Source organism: Alternaria viburni, assembly GCF_023758015.1.
Source record: "Alternaria viburni strain BMP 2772 chromosome Unknown scaffold_27, whole genome shotgun sequence".
In the NCBI taxonomy this organism is placed as follows: domain Eukaryota; kingdom Fungi; phylum Ascomycota; class Dothideomycetes; order Pleosporales; family Pleosporaceae; genus Alternaria; species Alternaria viburni.
The window spans coordinates 269,292-287,396 of record NW_026055796.1 but is presented as its reverse complement, the minus strand read 5'-3'; the positions used below and the strand labels follow the sequence as shown (position 1 = coordinate 287,396).

The 18,105-nt window shown below is 52.7% G+C and overlaps 6 protein-coding genes across 6 annotated transcripts; 4 read left to right on the top strand and 2 right to left on the bottom strand.

Moving 5' to 3' along the window:
* Positions 1–123: 123 nt before the first annotated feature.
* ERG10 (erg10, acetyl-CoA C-acetyltransferase) lies at positions 124–1,540 on the top strand (the record flags this gene model as incomplete). The annotated part of the gene is made up of 5 exons (XM_049358717.1): positions 124–188; positions 242–291; positions 345–417; positions 476–965; positions 1,022–1,540. 5 exons carry the CDS (start codon positions 124–126, stop codon positions 1,538–1,540), a joined length of 1,197 nt encoding a protein of 398 aa, XP_049206820.1.
* Positions 1,541–2,547: 1,007 nt separating this feature from the next.
* J4E79_009875 (uncharacterized protein) lies at positions 2,548–4,372 on the top strand (the record flags this gene model as incomplete). The annotated part of the gene is made up of 2 exons (XM_049358716.1): positions 2,548–2,888; positions 2,938–4,372. 2 exons carry the CDS (start codon positions 2,548–2,550, stop codon positions 4,370–4,372), a joined length of 1,776 nt encoding a protein of 591 aa, XP_049206819.1.
* Positions 4,373–5,454: 1,082 nt separating this feature from the next.
* On the bottom strand, positions 5,455–6,869 carry J4E79_009874 (uncharacterized protein; the record flags this gene model as incomplete). The annotated part of the gene is made up of 2 exons (XM_049358715.1): positions 5,455–6,292; positions 6,460–6,869. 2 exons carry the CDS (start codon positions 6,867–6,869, stop codon positions 5,455–5,457), a joined length of 1,248 nt encoding a protein of 415 aa, XP_049206818.1.
* Positions 6,870–8,857: 1,988 nt separating this feature from the next.
* On the top strand, positions 8,858–9,721 carry J4E79_009873 (uncharacterized protein; the record flags this gene model as incomplete). The annotated part of the gene is made up of 1 exon (XM_049358714.1): positions 8,858–9,721. The coding sequence occupies one exon, from the start codon at positions 8,858–8,860 to the stop codon at positions 9,719–9,721; it is 864 nt and encodes a 287-aa protein (XP_049206817.1).
* A 3,241-nt stretch (positions 9,722–12,962) lies between these two features.
* Positions 12,963–14,349, top strand: J4E79_009872 (uncharacterized protein; the record flags this gene model as incomplete). Its single annotated transcript, XM_049358713.1, has 2 exons — positions 12,963–13,318; positions 13,368–14,349. The coding sequence occupies 2 exons, from the start codon at positions 12,963–12,965 to the stop codon at positions 14,347–14,349; spliced, it is 1,338 nt and encodes a 445-aa protein (XP_049206816.1).
* A 513-nt stretch (positions 14,350–14,862) lies between these two features.
* J4E79_009871 (uncharacterized protein) lies at positions 14,863–16,260 on the bottom strand (the record flags this gene model as incomplete). The annotated part of the gene is made up of 1 exon (XM_049358712.1): positions 14,863–16,260. One exon carries the CDS (start codon positions 16,258–16,260, stop codon positions 14,863–14,865), a length of 1,398 nt encoding a protein of 465 aa, XP_049206815.1.
* Between the last annotated feature and the right edge of the window lie 1,845 nt (positions 16,261–18,105).

Here is an 18,105-nt window from a genome sequence, read left to right as displayed (position 1 = left end):
CAAGGCTAAACTCCAAAAAGATCCATCGGGGTATATTTGTTGATCGGGCCATTTGCTCAGAGGCACCTTATATCTGCTCTCTGCACCTTCGCTCCGCTTTCCTGCATACCCAAGATACCCATCATGTCGTCCCTTCCCCCAGTTTACATCGTCTCAGCCGCCCGTACGCCTACGGGCATGTTCTTGGGGTATGTTCCCTGGTACTAGAGAAGAGGGGCACCGCCGACTCACGCGACAACAGCTCCCTCTCGAGCCTGAGTGCTGTCCAGCTGGGCTCTCACGCCATTAAGGGTATATGAAGTCGTCGCCATTGGAACATGAACCTATTCTAACAATTCCTGTAGCTGCCGTTGAGCGCGCTGGCATCAAGCCCACCGATGTCGAGGAAGTCTTCGTTGGCAATGTTCTCTCCGCAAAGTATGTACAACACCAAACATGCCGAAACTCCAGGAGAACTCTATTGACAACCCTCCAGCCTCGGCCAGAACCCTGCCCGCCAGTGTGCCATTGGCGCTGGCCTCCCCGAGTCGACCGTCGCAACCACCATCAACAAGGTGTGCGCCTCCTCCATCAAGGCCCTCATTGTCGGCGCCCAGACCATCATAACCGGCAATGCCGACATCGTCGTCGCAGCGGGAACCGAGAGCATGTCCAACACCCCCCACTACCTCCCCAACCTGAGGACCGGCGCCAAGTTCGGAGACCAGCCCCTGGTCGACGGTGTGCTGAAGGACGGTCTGACCGACGCATACAAGAAGGAGCACATGGGTCTGCAGGGAGAGGAGTGCGCAGACGACCACGGCTTCTCCCGCGAGGACCAGGACGACTACTGCATCCGCTCCTACAAGAAGGCCAACGCCGCACACGAGGCCGGCTGGTTCAAGGAGGAGATCGCTCCCATTGAGGTTACCGTTGGACGCGGCAAGCCTGCGGTCGTCGTCGACCGCGACGATGAGCCCAAGAACGTAAGTCGCGACCCTGAGTGTTCACTAATCGACACTCTCTTACTTATTAATCACAGTTCAACGAGTCCAAGACGCGTACACTGAGGCCCTCTTTCAAGCCCGGAAACGGAACTGTCACCGCTGCCAACGCTTCACCGCTCTCCGATGGCGCTGCTGCTCTCGTTCTTGCCTCTGAAGAGGCTGTCAAGAAGCACGGCCTCAAGCCCATTGCTAAGATCCTCGGCTGGGGTGACGCTGAGCAGAACCCCTCCAAGTTCACCACCGCCCCTGCGCTCGCTATGCCCAAGGCTCTGAAGCACGCCAAGGTCGAGCTCTCTGCTGTCGATGCTTTCGAGATCAACGAGGCCTTCAGCGTCGTTGCGCTCGCCAACATGAAGATCCTTGGTATCCCAGAAGACAAGGTCAACCTGCACGGTGGTGCTGTCGCGCTCGGCCACGCGCTCGGTGCCTCCGGAGCCAGGATCACAACTACACTGCTCGGTGTGCTAAGGGAGAAGAAGGGCAAGATTGGCTGTGCCGGCATCTGCAACGGTGGTGGTGGCGCCTCTGCCATTGTTATCGAGTCGATGCAGTGAATGTGCCGCCTCATTAATGAAGACACGTAATGCTAGATATGAATGAAGTAATCATGTATACTTGGGCTGGAACTCCCCGCCCATATGCGCTGTTGAGTAAACTTGATATAGTCCAAACATGAACCTTGTGTAGTTATCAAGATGAACAAAGATCTCACCACTATGATCTCTTCTATGTTTTCTGTTGCAAGTAAGTTGGTATGCCTCAGCCATCACGTCGACAATACACCCACCTGCAAAAAGCACTTATTTGTACTCGAGTTGTGTAGATCGACTTTCCGATTCATTGGTTGAACGGTCGGTTTCAGGGGGGTGGAGCGCCAGCACTGGCCGCGCTCGCTTCCAGAAGCGCTAAATCCGGCGCGTGGCATTGGCCAGCAGTCGCTCTCCTTCATCCCAACCCCCGATCACCTCACGTTTCAACGCGTCGACGACGAATCACATGCTGATGAGCATGGCAAATGCCTCAGGCAATCGATAATAACCGTAGGCCCCGCCACGTATCCACCGGGATGTGCGCTTCTCGCTGTTTCAAGCGCCTCTCCCCGTTCACCAACGGACCATCCGTCCTATTTCTCATGAAACGGCGCACGTTTGGTTAAACATCCGGGCAGCCTTGCTCAGCGCTATTGAACCCCCATCTTGTGTACCTGACTGGTTCCTGCAGGTCCCCCTCAATGTTGCTAACCGGAGATAAACTCGGTCCGTCTATAACTCCCCTCTTGTTGAAACGGAGCCCGATGTGCCTAACGGGAGATGTACACTCTCCCGCGCTCGTCTATCCTCTAGACGAAGCCGTTGGGGCGAATCGGTGGCTGCTATGTCAGGGTCGTTGCCACGCCTTCGTTTTAGGCCTGCGTATATAGGCAGGCCGTCCCTTTCCGACCATCTGGTGCCTCGTTACATCGCCAAACTATACAGTCGTCTTTTCCGTTCTTGTGCCTTTTTTCTTCACGCGTCTAGTACGCAGTCACTCATTACTATTCTTATCTTTCAGCGTCTCGACGATGCGTTTCTCCACACTCACTTCGGCTGCGGCCTTTTTCCAACTGAGCATAGCTGGCTATACTCTCCAAGATGACTACATGACCGACTTTTACGGGGCCTTCGACTTCTTCACTGATGCCGATCCGACAGAGGGCTTCGTCAAGTACGTTGACGAGGCTACGGCGAGGCAGACGAACCTCATCAACTCGTCTTCTTCAGCGATTTCCTGGGGCGTGGACACACAGAACCAGACCCCTGAGGGAAGGCCCAGTGTTCGTATCCAGAGCAAGAAGACCTACGACAGTGGGCTGATTGTGCTGGATGTTGCCCATATGCCATTCGGCTGTGGTACATGGCCAGCGTAAGTAGACTTTCATCCATCGAAAGTCATGTTGCTTACACATTGATAGATTCTGGACGACTGGCCCCAACTGGCCAAAGAATGGCGAGATCGACATCATCGAAGGCGTGAACGACCAGACGAACAACGGCATGACCCTCCACACTGGCCCCGGCTGCCAGATTGGTGAAGACACCACCCAATTCGCTGGCTCAGTGACCACGGGAAACTGTGATGTCGCTGCCGAGGATCAGTCGAAGAACGCCGGATGCTCCATCGAACACCCATCGACCAAGAGCTACGGTGCAGGCTTGAACGAGGGTGGTGGCGGTGTCTACGCGACACAATGGACCGCCGATGCCATCAGCGTTTACTTCTTTCCTCGCGACTCCATCCCGGAAGACGTCCTCGGTGACAGCCCAGACCCAAGCGGCTGGGGCAAGCCAGCTGCCAAGTTCGCCGGCGCCTGTGACATCGAGAGCACATTCAAGCAGCAGCAGATCGTATTCGACACTACATTCTGTGGACAATGGGCGGGCAGCAGCAGTGTTTGGAACAAGAGCTCCTGCAGCAAGAAGGCAGACACATGCGAAGAATGGGTCAAGAACAACCCAGAAGCTTTTACTGAGGCGTACTGGACGATCAACTCCCTGAAGGTCTACCAAGACAACGGATACGCCGCTGTTCCTCAGCCCTCTTCGGTGCCTGAGCAGAGCAGTGCTGCCTATGGTTCTGCGCCTGTCCCATCGGAGACACCTGCTGCGCCTTCTGGCATTCCCGAGCCCTCCGAATACCCTGCAGTTCCTCCGCTCATCACCGCCTCTGTATCCGGCATCTTCGCACCAATCCCGACGAGCGAGACCCTCTCCTCCAACGCCCCAGTCGCATCACCTCCTGCCGACGATGCCTCCCCCAGCGTACCCGCCGAGACCCCAAGCCCCATCGCCGCACCAACCACGCAGATCAATGCTCCGGCTCCAGCTCCAGCTCCGACCGGCCCCATGTCTGGTTTCCAATGGCCCTCTGGTGGCGCAGATAGCGGCAACAAACCTAAGCCATCGACAACACCCTCTGCCTCGCTTCCTGAAGGCACTAGCACGGCAATTCAAAACTCGAGTGGCGCTGCCACCGCTCCTAGCACAGCGCAAAGCGTCGCCCAGCCTTCTGATGTACCTGCCGCATCGCAGTCATACGCTGCGCCTGGAGTACCTGCTCCAGCGCCCACTGCATCTCAAGCACCTGCTGCTCCAGCGGTACCTGCCCCAGCGCCCACCAACGTTGAAAAGGCACCTCCAGCCGACCCAGCTGTTCCCGTCGTCACAGACACTGTCGAAGCTATTCGCACAGTAGTTCAGACGATCTACCATACCGTCACCGCTCCCGCTCCCGCCCCTGTGGCACCAACGCCTGCTCCTCCTGCCGCTCCTCCTGCCGCAAAGGGACGCATGGCAAGACACATTAGGGAGCACAGGCAGAGGCTCACAAGGCACCACGCCAGGCACTGAGCGGTGCATGACGAATGATGGAATGGTTGGACAAGTCACACTGGTTGCTGGCTTGGTGGATGGAAACGGCGCACATATACCCCTGGGTTTCTTTGTATATATCTTTTAGACATTGGCAGCAATTCATTTGGATGTGATCTGCATATATATCTTCCTTCGTCGTGACAGCTCGTGATATTTTGATCTACCGCATAGAAACAAGTACTGTCCCATGTGCCTACGTCTGTGATGATCTTCATATATTCCCTTTTCTGTGCCAATGCCTGCACCTCTTTAGTGTTTGATGTTCCGAAGGATGGTTCGCTAGCATTATGTCTTTTGGCTACCAACCTTGTGAAAAGAAGTGAAAGAACACACCCCTCGCGTTGGCAGCACAGTCAAGGGGTAGCAAGAAGCAATGCCACCCACACGCCATGTGTTCTCGTTACGCGTAGCGAGAAGAATGGAAGCATGGCGAGCGAAAGGAACTTGGGATAGCTAAAAGAATAAACTAAAAAGACAAAGCATGGGAACCACAATCCCAAACACCCACATCTAGTGCTCCTTCCTCTGTGCTATGGCGGCAAAAAAAAGGCAAAAAGAATGTGGACGCTGTGGGAATTGAACCCACGACCTTTCACAAGTACGCAGAAGAATGCGAAGCGACTGAAGTTGAATGTTAGGAGAGGAGCTGAGAAGAGGTGTGTTGAGAGGTGTCTTACAAATCATACCCCTAGACTTTGAGATGTTAGTGGGCTGTAGAGGTTGGTGGAGTTGTGGCAGCTTACCCAAGCGCCCGTATTAGGTAATCGATGGGTGATTTTCAAATGATAGCATGAATATTGTTAGAACATGGCGAAATTGGAGTCCGGATGACAGGCGTGAGCAATGTATGGTGGGCGCGAGACAATGGTCAAGGTGGGGATGAGGGGCAGATCTTGGAAGGTGGGGTAAGATTGATTCAAGGCCTGGAATTCCAAAGCCATCGCGTATCTATACATATTGGAACTTTGTTTACCTACAAAATCATTACTCGTAATCCTTGAAAGAGACTAGAACCCCCCAAAATACCAGAACAATTCCTCGCTCCCTTCCAAGGTTATTCAACACAAAGCAATTGTTTGGTTGTATTCCTCCGACATCAAAGCCTCTTGGCCCTTTTCGTCCAGATGGTTAGACAACTTTGTTATGCCAATTCGCCTAAACATGGGATACTGTATTGTCATCGACAGATGCCCTTTCACGCCTGGGTCATTGCCCTTGGAACCAAAATCTGTCGCCCCTTCGTACTTGAGCAACAAGCAGTACAAATAACGAAATGCTTTCCGTACTGTCCGCTCACCATACGCAACGGGCATGCAGTATAGTTTTGCATCATCGCGGAAGATATCGACGTCAGATTCCGGGGCGTCCAGATAGAGATTGGCGTGTTCGAGATGATGCGCAGACCTTTTGGAATCTTGTTGCGACATGTCAGGCTTGATTTCATCTTGCTCCAGTCCCCAGCTGTACCCGACTCGGAACAGCGGGTGAAGCTTCCGGAGCTTGATAGCCCTAAGATAGCGTGGTTTGAGCAACAGTCTTCCCTGTTCTACCATGCCATACTCATTGTCCTCGTCCGAGAGGATGATATGATGGTCAAGTACTTCGAGCATTAGCTCTTCCTCTGGATACGAGTCCTCTCTTTCGCCCTGATCCCGGTCGCGCATCTCGTTTGCTCTTGCAGCCCCGTAGTCTGTGATATCGGGATAGGTGATTCCGTGGGGGGTATCGATTGATGCCCATGAGAATGAAGGCGCTCGAGTTGCGTCGCGTCGTCCAGGGTTCTCGAACACCCCATCCCGATAAAGCTCGTTCACTTGCCAAAGAAGCTGACTTTCCAGATTGTTTCTCCAGAGGCCTGCAACATACGTGCTCGGTACTGTGAATAGCTTCTGGTCACTACAGAAGTGTCTCGCAATTCCGGACAGCGCTATCAAGCCGTTAGCGCGAACAGTAACATGTCTTAGAACAACCTTAATTGCTGCGCAGCCAAAGCGTAGTAGAAGAGATACATACTAGTAAGAAGTTAGCAACATGTCTTGTACATTACTCGTGGCGTACTTTACCCTATAAGTTTGTCGCGCGATACTGTGATCTGCGTTTTGGAATACACCTCTACAATGTGTTTCCACAGTTCGTAGATGTACAGATCTACCATGCCCTCATCAGGGTCTGGAAGATCATTTAGGCGATTGCTTCGTAGTGCCCGCCCAGCCTCTGGGGTTAAGTCTTTGAGTCGTCCTTCGTCTATCGTAGCTCCCAACTTAGACCTCAGTCCTATGGCCATTCCAGGATAACCCTCGGCATCATCGAAGTGAGAGCACTCCCAGGCAATCTGGTCGCGACAGAAATGTAGTACACGTGGTGCCATGAGACGTTCCTGCAGAACCCAGCCTCTACGGTTAACAGCTGCGCTCTCAACGAGGTCGTCCCAGAAGGACACGTCGATGAGAGCGCACCTCGTCAACTGTTCCATTTTCGAGCCTCCAGTACTATGTTTTCCGAAAGGAGCCATTCCCGTATGGTTGACGTTGATCTCGTTCTCCCAAAGGGATTCAGGCTGTCGGCTAAAAAACAAACCCTGATCTCCATCAACCGCAGCAGTAGCGGATATGTTGAGAAATGATCTTTGGTATATCTTGTCCATCTGCCGACTCTGGCTCAGCCAATCACCCACATGAACCATAGATCGGCTGTTATGATCTTCAGTCGACTGCATGATGCACATCGAGTCAATCCAAATGAACCCGACCTTCTCCAGATGACAAGCGAACAGGATCGCGTCTCGGAAACTTTTCGGCAGCTCCCGCAACTCGATACCCTCCCGCATGAAACGCTCTCTGTTGGTTACTTTCAATTTAAGCTGTCCTTGGACGCCTTTAGGCCTACCCCAGCAATGGCTCAGCGTAACGTATCGACCATCTTCTCTTTCAATACGACCCATCTTTGTTCTATCGCTGTTCCAGGACTTGACTGTCAACTTGCTTGGTACATATCGGCTTGGCATGAAAACATCGTCCGTCTCGACCAGATACACCTTTGCTCGTTGTACATCGCTATATTCTGACAGGACTGTTAGACTGTCTCGGTCACCGATGCCTCGTATGCCTCGGATATCGCCGAGGTCTAATAAGCGCTTCGGATACCATCTTTCCCCGGTGCACTCCCAACTGTCCGCACATTTACACTCGTTCATCCAACTATGCGCCAATTGGATGACTTCATCGGAAGAAGACTCTGACGACGTCAGGGTTCTTAGGCGGCGCTCATTGGGGTCTGTGAAGAAGACTCAATACATTGCGACCTCATTGAATAGTCAAACATACCGATTGCTTTCAGCAGGTACGCACGCTTGAACCTTTGGTTGATATCGAAGTCCAGTGAGAACCCGCTCGGCAGAGGTTTAAGCACAGCCGTGATCGAGATCGACTGATCCTCTAGCAGGTTCACGTCGCGCCAAATCGCATTTCCCAACGACGTACATATCTTGCAGTCTACCTCTTTTGATCTTCGAAGTGATGTTGTAGTTTTGTGATGATCAAACGTCAGATCGTGAGTCCCTGACCTCGCTCCCCTTCCACCCCTCAGCATAGCTAAACACACGTTACAAATCATCTTTTGGAGACAAGGCTGAGTGAGCTCTGGTGCTATTTGTTGGACGCAAGGCTGAGTATTCCGCGCTTAGCCTAAGGGCTGCTACTTTGGCATGAATGAAAGGAATGACGCGCTCGTGGCGAGGCGAGGCGACAAGGTTTGTTGCGATTCTTGGGAAATACTGACTAGATACCTAGGTATTTAAGGGGAACATGCGGGATATAACCTTGGAAGGGTCACACAAGAGCGCAGTAATCGGGGGTTGGGTGCACCCCTGCCCAGCTGAATGCAGACCTCCCTCAAGGCAGCCGCCGTGCATTCATCCCATAGTTTTACCCCGCAGCATCTCAGCCACGGTCGTCACTGCTGCGCACCAGCGGTATGCGGTACAACAATACATTTGAGAGTTGCCATAATTCCTCATGCAAAATATAGGTAGACTGATGGCTAGCTGCTGAGAGATCAATAGCTAGGTAGCTGCTCAGTTGCTGGGGGGTGGTTGTGGGCCTAGGAGACCTCGGGATGTTGGCGCGCAGAACTGCGTGACCTTGTTTCCTGTACCACCTGCAATGTGCGTGATTATTCTTATCACATGCATGAAGGTTATGCGACATCCCGATCGCTGTAAGATAGGTATGTAAGCTTGTCGCTGCGCCCGAAACGACCTCGGGGAGCTTTCCAAGGTTCACAGCGCATCCACCATCACTTCCAGCCTTATCTTGTACAAGACGGCCCCGGGACTCAACAAGACAGCTTGAAAACGTCCGCTACTAGGGCAAAAGCTTTCACAGGGATCCTGTAATTATATCGCTCTGCTTCCAAGGCTATCTCAAGTACTACCTACCTAGGTAGGTAGCCGAAGACTTCGGGATGCCATCCACTTTCCTGCTGTCAGCCTGGGAGCCTGCCATTCCTGTCACAGTTGCAGATGGCCACATCCTCGACGAAGAGAAGCTGCTCGGATTTCCAGCGTTCAGTAACTGGTTGGAAGCACTCCAAAAGAATCTCACTGTGCAAACAACTCCCGGACACACGTTTGAAGGGGATCCATGGCGCCTCGAGGGCGTGAATGTACACAACGTCACCGTCTTTGACGACGGAATGATAGGCTTCATGACGATCGAGGCATTGATGAAGAAGAGCCACACCAATCTCGACCGAGTCATTTTCTTGCGCGGCGGTACCGTCGCTATCCTTATGATACTACGACCCAAGGACAACGTGGACGAGAAGTGGGTCATCTTGACAGAGCAGCCGCGAATCGGCGCATGCAGCACTGCTTTCCTTGAGATCCCTGCAGGAATGCTGGATAACAAGTCTGGCACTGTAGTTGGAAAAGCAATGGAGCAGATTCGCGCAGAGACGGGGCTTAATGTCAGGGCAGAGGAGCTGATCGACCTAACCGCAATGGCTCTTGACAAGGCTGAAACCAACGAACAGCTAAAGAACGGGGTGTATATGAGCCCTGGAAACCTCGACGAGTATATGCCGATGCTATTGTGGGAGAAATACCTGGACCGAAAGGAACTCGAATCTTTCAGGAGCAAGTTGGGTGGCGAGGGTGTCAGAGACAAGTTGATCACTTTGCGCATCCGCAATTTCGAGGTGCTTTGGAAAGAAGGCGCAAGAGATGCTAAGACACTCGCTGCTTGGGCGCTATACGATCGACTGGGCAAAACCGAACAGATTGAAGAGCGACAGAAGCAAATTCGCATAGGTCGGACACAGCAATGAGTGCTCAGTAGTGACCTCCAAAAGGTGAACGGAATGTAGCCAGTGTGGCAATAACAGTTGTATACCAAAGCCCCTGCACATACACATCCCCACTGAGCGGGTTCTTGCCGCCATGCATGTGCTTATCTCAAGGTCATCTAGTAAGCGCCGCGCATGGTTTTGAGACCAACGGCTGGTGGGGAAGCATCGAATCGTCCAAATAAAGTTGCGCGCGCATCAGAACCTCAACCCATTGGTGTATCCAGCCATAAGTTGGAAGATCTGCACTAAGACATCAACGCTATACTGAGGGTCTCTTTGAACGAACATTGAGGTAGCGCTGCCACAGCACCATGCCCAAGTATAGCTGCTTGAGATCAAGGTATAAGTATGTGTCCCATCCGACGCCTTTCATCGCCGTCCACCGCTCCAAAGTATCTCGTGTCTACATTACTCCACTAGCTCCATTGCTCCCTATTCGTCAGCGAATCGCGATCTTCCGGTCCTTCCATCATTCTTGAACGTCTCGGACGCGATACTTGCACGCCACATACTCTCGCTCTCTCCCTAAAAGACCGCGGATTTTCCCGCTAATAGAGGAGGCTTGGACACTATGCCAGCCAACCCCCCGCCCACAGTTGGCAGAACCGCGGTGAACGCCAACGTGATGATAGTACTTCGTCCAAGAGACAACACGAACGAGCGCTACGTCCTTGTCATAGAGTCACCCCAAGCTCGCGCGCGCAATGAACCGTACCTTGAATTCCCAAAAGGAGCCTTCGACACTTCGGGGAGTTTTACTGGTCCTATGATGGACAATATCCGGCGGGAAATCGGTTTCAAGCTATCCGAATACCATCTTATCAACCTTACGGCCTTGGTACAGGAGATGCGGCCTTTAGTCTGCGAACCTGGTACGCCGACAGAGACAGCCGTACGTTTATTCAACGCAAATCCGAACACGACACTACTTCTCTGGGAAAGGTTTCTGGATAGAAAGGAGGTTGAAAACTACAGAGACCGACGGGCGCCCAACGAGGCTTGCAATATACGCATGCTCGACTATGAAGACCTCTACGAAGGAGGTACGAGAAAGGCGGAGCTCAGGTATGGCTGGGCAATGTACGAGCTTTTGCATAGTTATGGTATTCTTCAGCAACGTCTGTATGAAAAGAGGATTGGAAAATGAAGGCACTGGATGGAATATTAGGTCGAAGGCGTAGACGATAATGTTGCGCATGCCGGCCGATCGGAAGCGCGTCGTAACGAGGCTGCTCAAGAGAAGTAGAGCCATCGACCCAGTTTTTGCCTGGGATGGTGACAATGTTCCACTCTGTAGTAGATGTTAGGATGTAGGCGCCCGGGTAGTGTGATCTCCAGGCAACGAGCTAAATGCGTCGCGGCGCTTGGAAACTTTCCGCGATAACGAAACCGCGCGGCTCTGCTCGATTGGCACTCGTCGTCAAACCCAAGCGTCGTTTGCAGATGCCAAGCGCATGTGTGAAAGTGCATGTGCAGCATTACGCAGGGCCATGTCGAAAGATATGAGTTGATGGGGAAGCATCCCTCAGGCGGGCGCATGGACCTAGCCGGTCATCTCACTGCCGGCCTTTACCCGCAGTCCCCCCGCGCACTGGCCTCTGGACCGCACTTGCTCGTCACGTGACCTACTAGCGTGCCAAGACCACCTGGCTACTTATACCGCGCCGCCCCCGTCCCTCCCAAGCTCTGAATACTTGTTCGTATTCCCCAACCACCCCCCTACGTTTACACCTGCTAACAATCTCTAGACCTTCTTGCGACTCATCAAGCTCAAGCATCTGATGGTCTGACAACGTCGCCTCCATTGCACAGCGGGGTGTGGTGTTGTCATGAATCTCCTTCGGGGGCTTCAGCGGGGCAATTTTTGCTGGTCTGCCACTGCGGCTTTACATTTTCATTGATTCCAGTGCCTTGAGCATTGGATTGAGGAAGATGCTTGACAACATTACAAGAGCTCCATCATTTATAAGCAAGGAACTGAACATCCTAGAGCCTACATTCAGGTCATGTCACGTACTTTGCGTGTATTCATCTTGATGTAGGCTGCACACCTGTTCATTAGGTGGTGCTGCTTTCGACGCGTCGCGACTCGTCCTGCGGTACTTGCTAACGCGTCGAGCTCCGAAGCTATCTGCGCAGCGGGACCAAAACCGCAGCTCCTCGCCTTCTATATCATGGTCTGTGGTGTAAGTTTGGTGTCTCGTCGACGCGTTTGGCCTGCCAAGCTCTGCGCGGTTGCCCAAGTACTGAATGTGGCATTCTTGTTGTTTCGCGCATTGCCAAAATGCTTACTATTGACGAGCTTCTGGTCCTACACGTCTTGTCTACCGGATCGCCGACTTCGTGCTCGAAGCGGTAGCAAGTGTCGCACGAAGCTGCCCGCGATAACATTGAGTGAGCCAAAATTGGAAGCTGTCGAACAGGACCGAATCGCACACATCCCGCTAACGCGTTCATGCTTGCGCATGCAATCCGAGGAGTCTGTACCTGCGCCGGCAACTACTCAGCACCGTCTCATGCATATCACCTGTCCCGACTTCCAGCGTATGGCCATGATCTGGACGTCCCTTCACCATCATGGTCCTCAGTCACAGGCATATAAGCCCTCGCGCAGCCGCTGTCCTCCAGTTGATCAATCGAGTTGAATTGCATGCGTCTGTGCAAGCCCTGAAGGGCGAACTTCGCGTCCCTTTCGCACACACGACACCACCTCCACTTTCTCCTCTATATCAACGCCCCGAGCTTAACACGACGATATAACCATCTGCCGAGAGAATGCCGTTCGGGACGCGCTCGGTCTGCGAAGGTCTGGCCAGAGCTGCATGTCTAGCTCCAACGGCCAAACGCGAGACGCGTGCCGCCCCACCATGACATCGCCATGACGCTCGCAGGATTCCCATCGCCAACCTCGATCTGCGCCAGCACATGGCATTTCCAAAAGCGTACATTCAGCTCGCGTATAGCGGACTTGTACCCCTCCACAGCGTGTCATGACGTTAAGCTAGCCCCTCCAAGCGCATGTACAAGGGGGCGGATAATCTTCTGGTTCGCGGTAGTTGTAAGAGGGCTGCAAAATTCACGTCACAGGTTTGCAATATGTCATCGAAAATGTCGCTGGTTGGCATTGAAAAGGTAGGCGCGCTGCGCACACTGCAGGCTCTCCAACTTGCACATCTTTCTACCTTTCACATATACCACTACACATCAACTTTAGCCCAAGATGATGTCCCAAGCAGCCCGCCAGGCTGAGAAGGCCATTGGCCATGGTGACAACGCCACCACCGCGCAGAACGTCACCAACCCTGGCAACGACGAGAGCACCGCCGACTACTCAGAGACGATGAAGGCTTTGGCATGGTACGGCAAGAACGATGTTCAGATGATCGACACCGCGAAGCCCAAGATCCTAGAGGACCGCGATGTTATCGTCAAGGTCACTGGCTCTACCGTCTGCGGTTCTGACCTGCACTTGCTTCACGGCGCTGTCGTGGAGATGCAGAAGGGCGACATTCTCGGACACGAGTTCTGTGGTGTTGTAGACGAGTGCGGACCTGGTGTCACAAAGTTCAAGAAGGGGTACGTACGCATCTGAGTCTTGGCTCAGCGCATCGCTAACACCAAATAGCCAACGAGTTGTTGCCTCTTTCCAGATCGCCTGCGGTGACTGCTACTACTGCAAGCAGAAGCTGTCCTCCCAATGCGAGAAGACCAACTCCAACACCATCGAGAACGCCATGTACGGTGGCCGGACAGCAGGCATGTTCGGCTACTCTCACTTCACTGGTGGATACGCCGGAGGCCAAGCAGAGTACACCCGTGTCGCTTACGGTGACGTCAACCTACTGCCTCTTCCCGATGACGTTCCGGATGAGCAGGGTCTCTTCCTCTCCGACGTCGTATGCACCTCATGGCACGCAGTCGTCGACACCGGCGTCAACAAGGGCGACGTCGTTGCCATCTGGGGAGCGGGTCCAATCGGACAAATGGCCGCAGACTTCTCTCTCATGCAAGGCGCATCGCGCGTCATCATGATCGACCAAAACTGGCGTCTCGATTTCGTCAAGTCCAAGTACCCCAACATCGAGACCATCGACTTCTCCACCCTAGCCAAGGGCGAGTCCGTCACCAGCAAGCTCAAGGAGATGTGCAACAACCGCGGCCCTGACGTCAGCATTGAGTGTGCCGCCGGCGAGTACGCCAAGGGCTGGGCCCACTACTTCGAGATGATGCTCGGTCTCGAGACCGACACCAGCGAGCTCATCAACGAGATGATCACCAGCACACGCAACATGGGTCGCTGCGGTATCACCGGTGTATACGTCGGCTTCACCAACCACTTCAACATTGGCTCTCTCATGGAGCGCGGTATCCGTCTTATCGGTAACGGTCAGGCACCTGTACACATGTACTGGGAGTCGCTCCTCAAGATGATCCAGGAGAAGCGCATCGACCCCTCCAAGATGGTTACCCACCGTGTCCGCCTCGAGGACTTGGACAAGGTCTACTACAAGTTCGAGAAGAAGGAGGATGGTATGCAGAAGGTGTTCGTGGAGACCAAGTGGAGTTTCCCGGCGTGGGAGGGTAGCCCCAAGTTGACCAGGTACTAGATCTGATGTCAGTGTAACGAAATTTGTAGCATAGTTTAATGATGATACCAATGTAATGAAGTCAGAATGAACACTCCATGAAGACATCATTCGGTGACATGTGGGCTGCAGGAGTTGTTGTTGCGGGCCACGCGATTTGCATACGTCACTGTTCCACTCCAACCGGCAACTAACGCCTATATTGCAGTGTCGTTATAGATGCTATCCTGCTTAGATGCTTGACGCTTAGGCAATGATGACCGTTCCATGTTTTGGAATCCTTGTACTTTCGACGCCTTGATTACAAAACACTGATGCACGCTGGGGTATAGAATCTATGATTACTTTGTCAACCCATCACATGCTCGAGCTAGAGGAGTCACAAGGAAGCAAGTATCATAAATAATACCTATGTTTTGTGTAGTGCAGCAGCGCCGCTCCTACGGTACATCATTCTCCTTGGCCATTCAACGTCACCACATGACGTTCCAAGTCTTCCCCCACACGAAACGAACGTTGTGTGCCTCCCCCAGATCAGCCCGAGCCCGTCTTGTTGATATTCCCATCCGCAGCCATATCAGCCATGATTTTCTTCCGTATAATGGCATTCGTCCAGTGCATCCTGGTCTGGTAATACTTGGGCACACTGTATAGGAACCAGGCAATGACCCACGAGTATCCGACCGCATACTCGAAGCGGTTCAACCACTTCGAATCGGCGCCATATCCCAGCCACTTGCGCAATTTCCTCCACTGGTGCGCCACGACCATCTCGGTGATGATAGGTAGCATCTGTGCAACGTACCAACAGGCAATACCCCAGTGGTCGCTCATGGGGACCTGCTGCCATCTAACCAGCGCATGAATGAGTCCGGATACAAAGAAGACGAGTGTGTTTTCGATCAATCGGGTTGAGATCGCACCGCGCTGCATGCCAAGCCAGCCCCTCGTCACGCACTTGATATGGCCCGTCAAGGAGTGGTAGACAAAGTTGTGCCAGTGCTTTGCCCAGTACCTTCGTACCGACCACGCGGTGCTCAGCGAACCAAAGAGACACTTGGACCACTCTTCCGGTCCGTCCAGCCCTGAGCCAACCCAAAGGACGGCGAATATACTGTGATATCCCTCGTACAGCCACATGGATGAAATGCACCAGTCGAAAGTGTACATGAGCCGCCAGGATATCTCCCGTCTGCCTATGGACATCGTGATGCGGTCGAAGAAAGATAGAAGCCCCGGTCCCATATATGTGGCAGGGTCTAGAGCTCCTGGTGAGTAGTTTTCTTCGTAGTAGGTGAAGGCGCACTGCGCGGCGTAGTAGAGAGGTAATTTGAGTATGTGGTAGCCGAGGAATTCCCAGCGAGAGTAGCCGTGGCGGTGACCCATCGGTAGCACAACACCGTGCTGAACGCGAGCGCTTGGTAAGACGGGCTCGTCAGTCTTCTTGTCAGTCGCAACGTATCTCTCTTCGCTTGGCTCCTCCTTCGCCGCCGAAATTGCATCATGGGATGATTTCGGTAAAATGTGTCCCTGCTGCTCAAGCACCTGCGTGTGATTGCGATCGAATAGCACTTTGTATCCCTGCCTGACTCTCTCCTTCTTTTGGTCCCAGTCTCCCAGACTTCGCTTCTCTTGTGTGAGGACGGGCGCGAACTCCATGACGCAGACTTCGTAGCTCATGTGGACGAACCATATCAGGCAAGTTCGTCCGAATGTGTCGTCGAGGTAGTAATTCGGCGTTAAGTAGTCCGAGTGCCGAAATGCATACCATGTTGGTAGCGCGAGGGCGAGGATCGAGAGCTTGCGGTAAAAGCGTGTGGAAGGTGGGAAGGAGAGGATGTAGAGTGCCCAGAATACGGCTGTGGTGAAGCACACCACGGGTGTGATGCTGTCGGTGATGCGCCAGTTGTTCTTAACGTAGCTGCCGGGCATGGTGGGCGAGGTCGCTTCCAGATGGTCGGCAGTCGCGAGACACGTAGATGAGAAGATTGAAGCTTCCACGGCGTTAGGAGTACATATACTCAGGAATATATGAATAGCGGGGGTGTGGATTGTAAGTTTGGACGCGAGGTCGTGTGGCCCAAGGTTGGTGTTGTGGGTACCTACGTGTAGTTGCGGTAATGAGTAGATTTGTCCAATGCGCCTGCCTGTCTGTGAGAGGATCTCGTAATCGCGACTGTCGTGTCTTCGAGCAAAGGTGCATCAGTCGACAAGACAAGTAGACGCAGGCTCTCACTGCTCACTCACCTGAAGTACGCTTCGCGTGCCTTCCAATATTGGGTCCAAACTCCAATGGTGGAGTGGATACCTTCACTGCATAGCGCGGCTCTGTCTCACCAGATCAAAGTATCCATGAGCTTCTTGTACTGACCTATAGCGTCTGCGATGCATGTAGATGAGAAAAGAAGAGAGTGTGAGGGCTATGTAGCAGCTGAAATCTGGGCGTGCACGTGTGCAGAATAGAATGTGGGTATCATGTGACCAAGGCGCAGTGGATATCAGGTGTAGCACCCCCTTCAAGGGAAAAGCCGAACACCCTAGAGCCTACATTAAGATAAAAGCTTGCGAAATAGGTGACCTAACAGCGACGTAGGCTCCTAGGTGTTCAGTTTTTCCCTTGTATAAGGTGGTAGGGTGGTTTGAATGGGGTTGAATGGTATTGGGTGTGCCAAAGGGCGCACGGACATGGTCACGTTAATGGATGGTTCTGCGAGCTATGCAATCAAGCCGACTTTGTTCGCCTAAGGTTCATTCAAATTGCCCACTGAGGTAAGCCCTCTTTGTATCACCTTTGCAGCTCGATCCCGATCGCATCTCTTATTCCATATTGTGCAGCTCCTGTACAAATTGCGTGATGGGATGACTGGCCGGATGTTTACTTAAGACGTTCACCTTGTAATTCGCGGTTGATTGCGAGGGCCGGGTGCTATACAAGTAAATTTGCTAGTGCTAATTTAAGAATTATAGAGGGGCTGGGAGGTACTTACGTTGCTTACGACGAGAACATCTACCTTAGTAACGGCAATGTTGGTGTTGTAGTAATCTAGGACGGGGACTTGGTGAGACATATTAGTATATGTAGTAGTCTCGGGGCGATGACAACGCTCCTGGCGGGATACTGCCGCAGGAGATCAGGAGGTTAATAAGAACGAGGGTCTTGGCGTGGTCCTTCGAAAGTCGTTCGATCTAATGTACAACCGGAGGGAGAAGTGAACCGATTATGCTTTCTATGCAAGAAAAAACTTGAACAGCCTAGAGCCTACGTTGATGTTAGGTTACCTACTTTGCAAGTTTTTGTCCTAATGTAGTCTGCAGACCTGTTCAGTTTTTTCTTTCTATGTAGTGCAACCTCGGTTTGGGCCTCGTCTAGGATGCTTCTCGTGGCAGGGCTCCAAAGTCAGTCCAAGAATCAACAAGCCAGCATATCGTATGGTGTAGCAGTAAGGAAAACCACCCGCAGTGTACGCCGATGGCAAACGTGCATAGTAACTGCTATACCACCAAACCATCTCTTGATGTATGCTCTCCAGTTGTGGTTACATTGACACCGAGATGAAAATGCGGGACTGTCCGCTCCAACTAACAAGTCATACAAGCATACTTCACCCAAGTCGGATATCACACATGATTTCAGACGCGTCACCATCGCGTCATCCGACAAAAAGTGGCCAGAAGAAAAAGGAAAGAAGAGATGACCAAGGAACACGTACAGGGACTGCAGAAGATGTGTTGAATTCCTTTGTTATTAATATAGTGTCTGCCAAGAAAGAAAAGCAT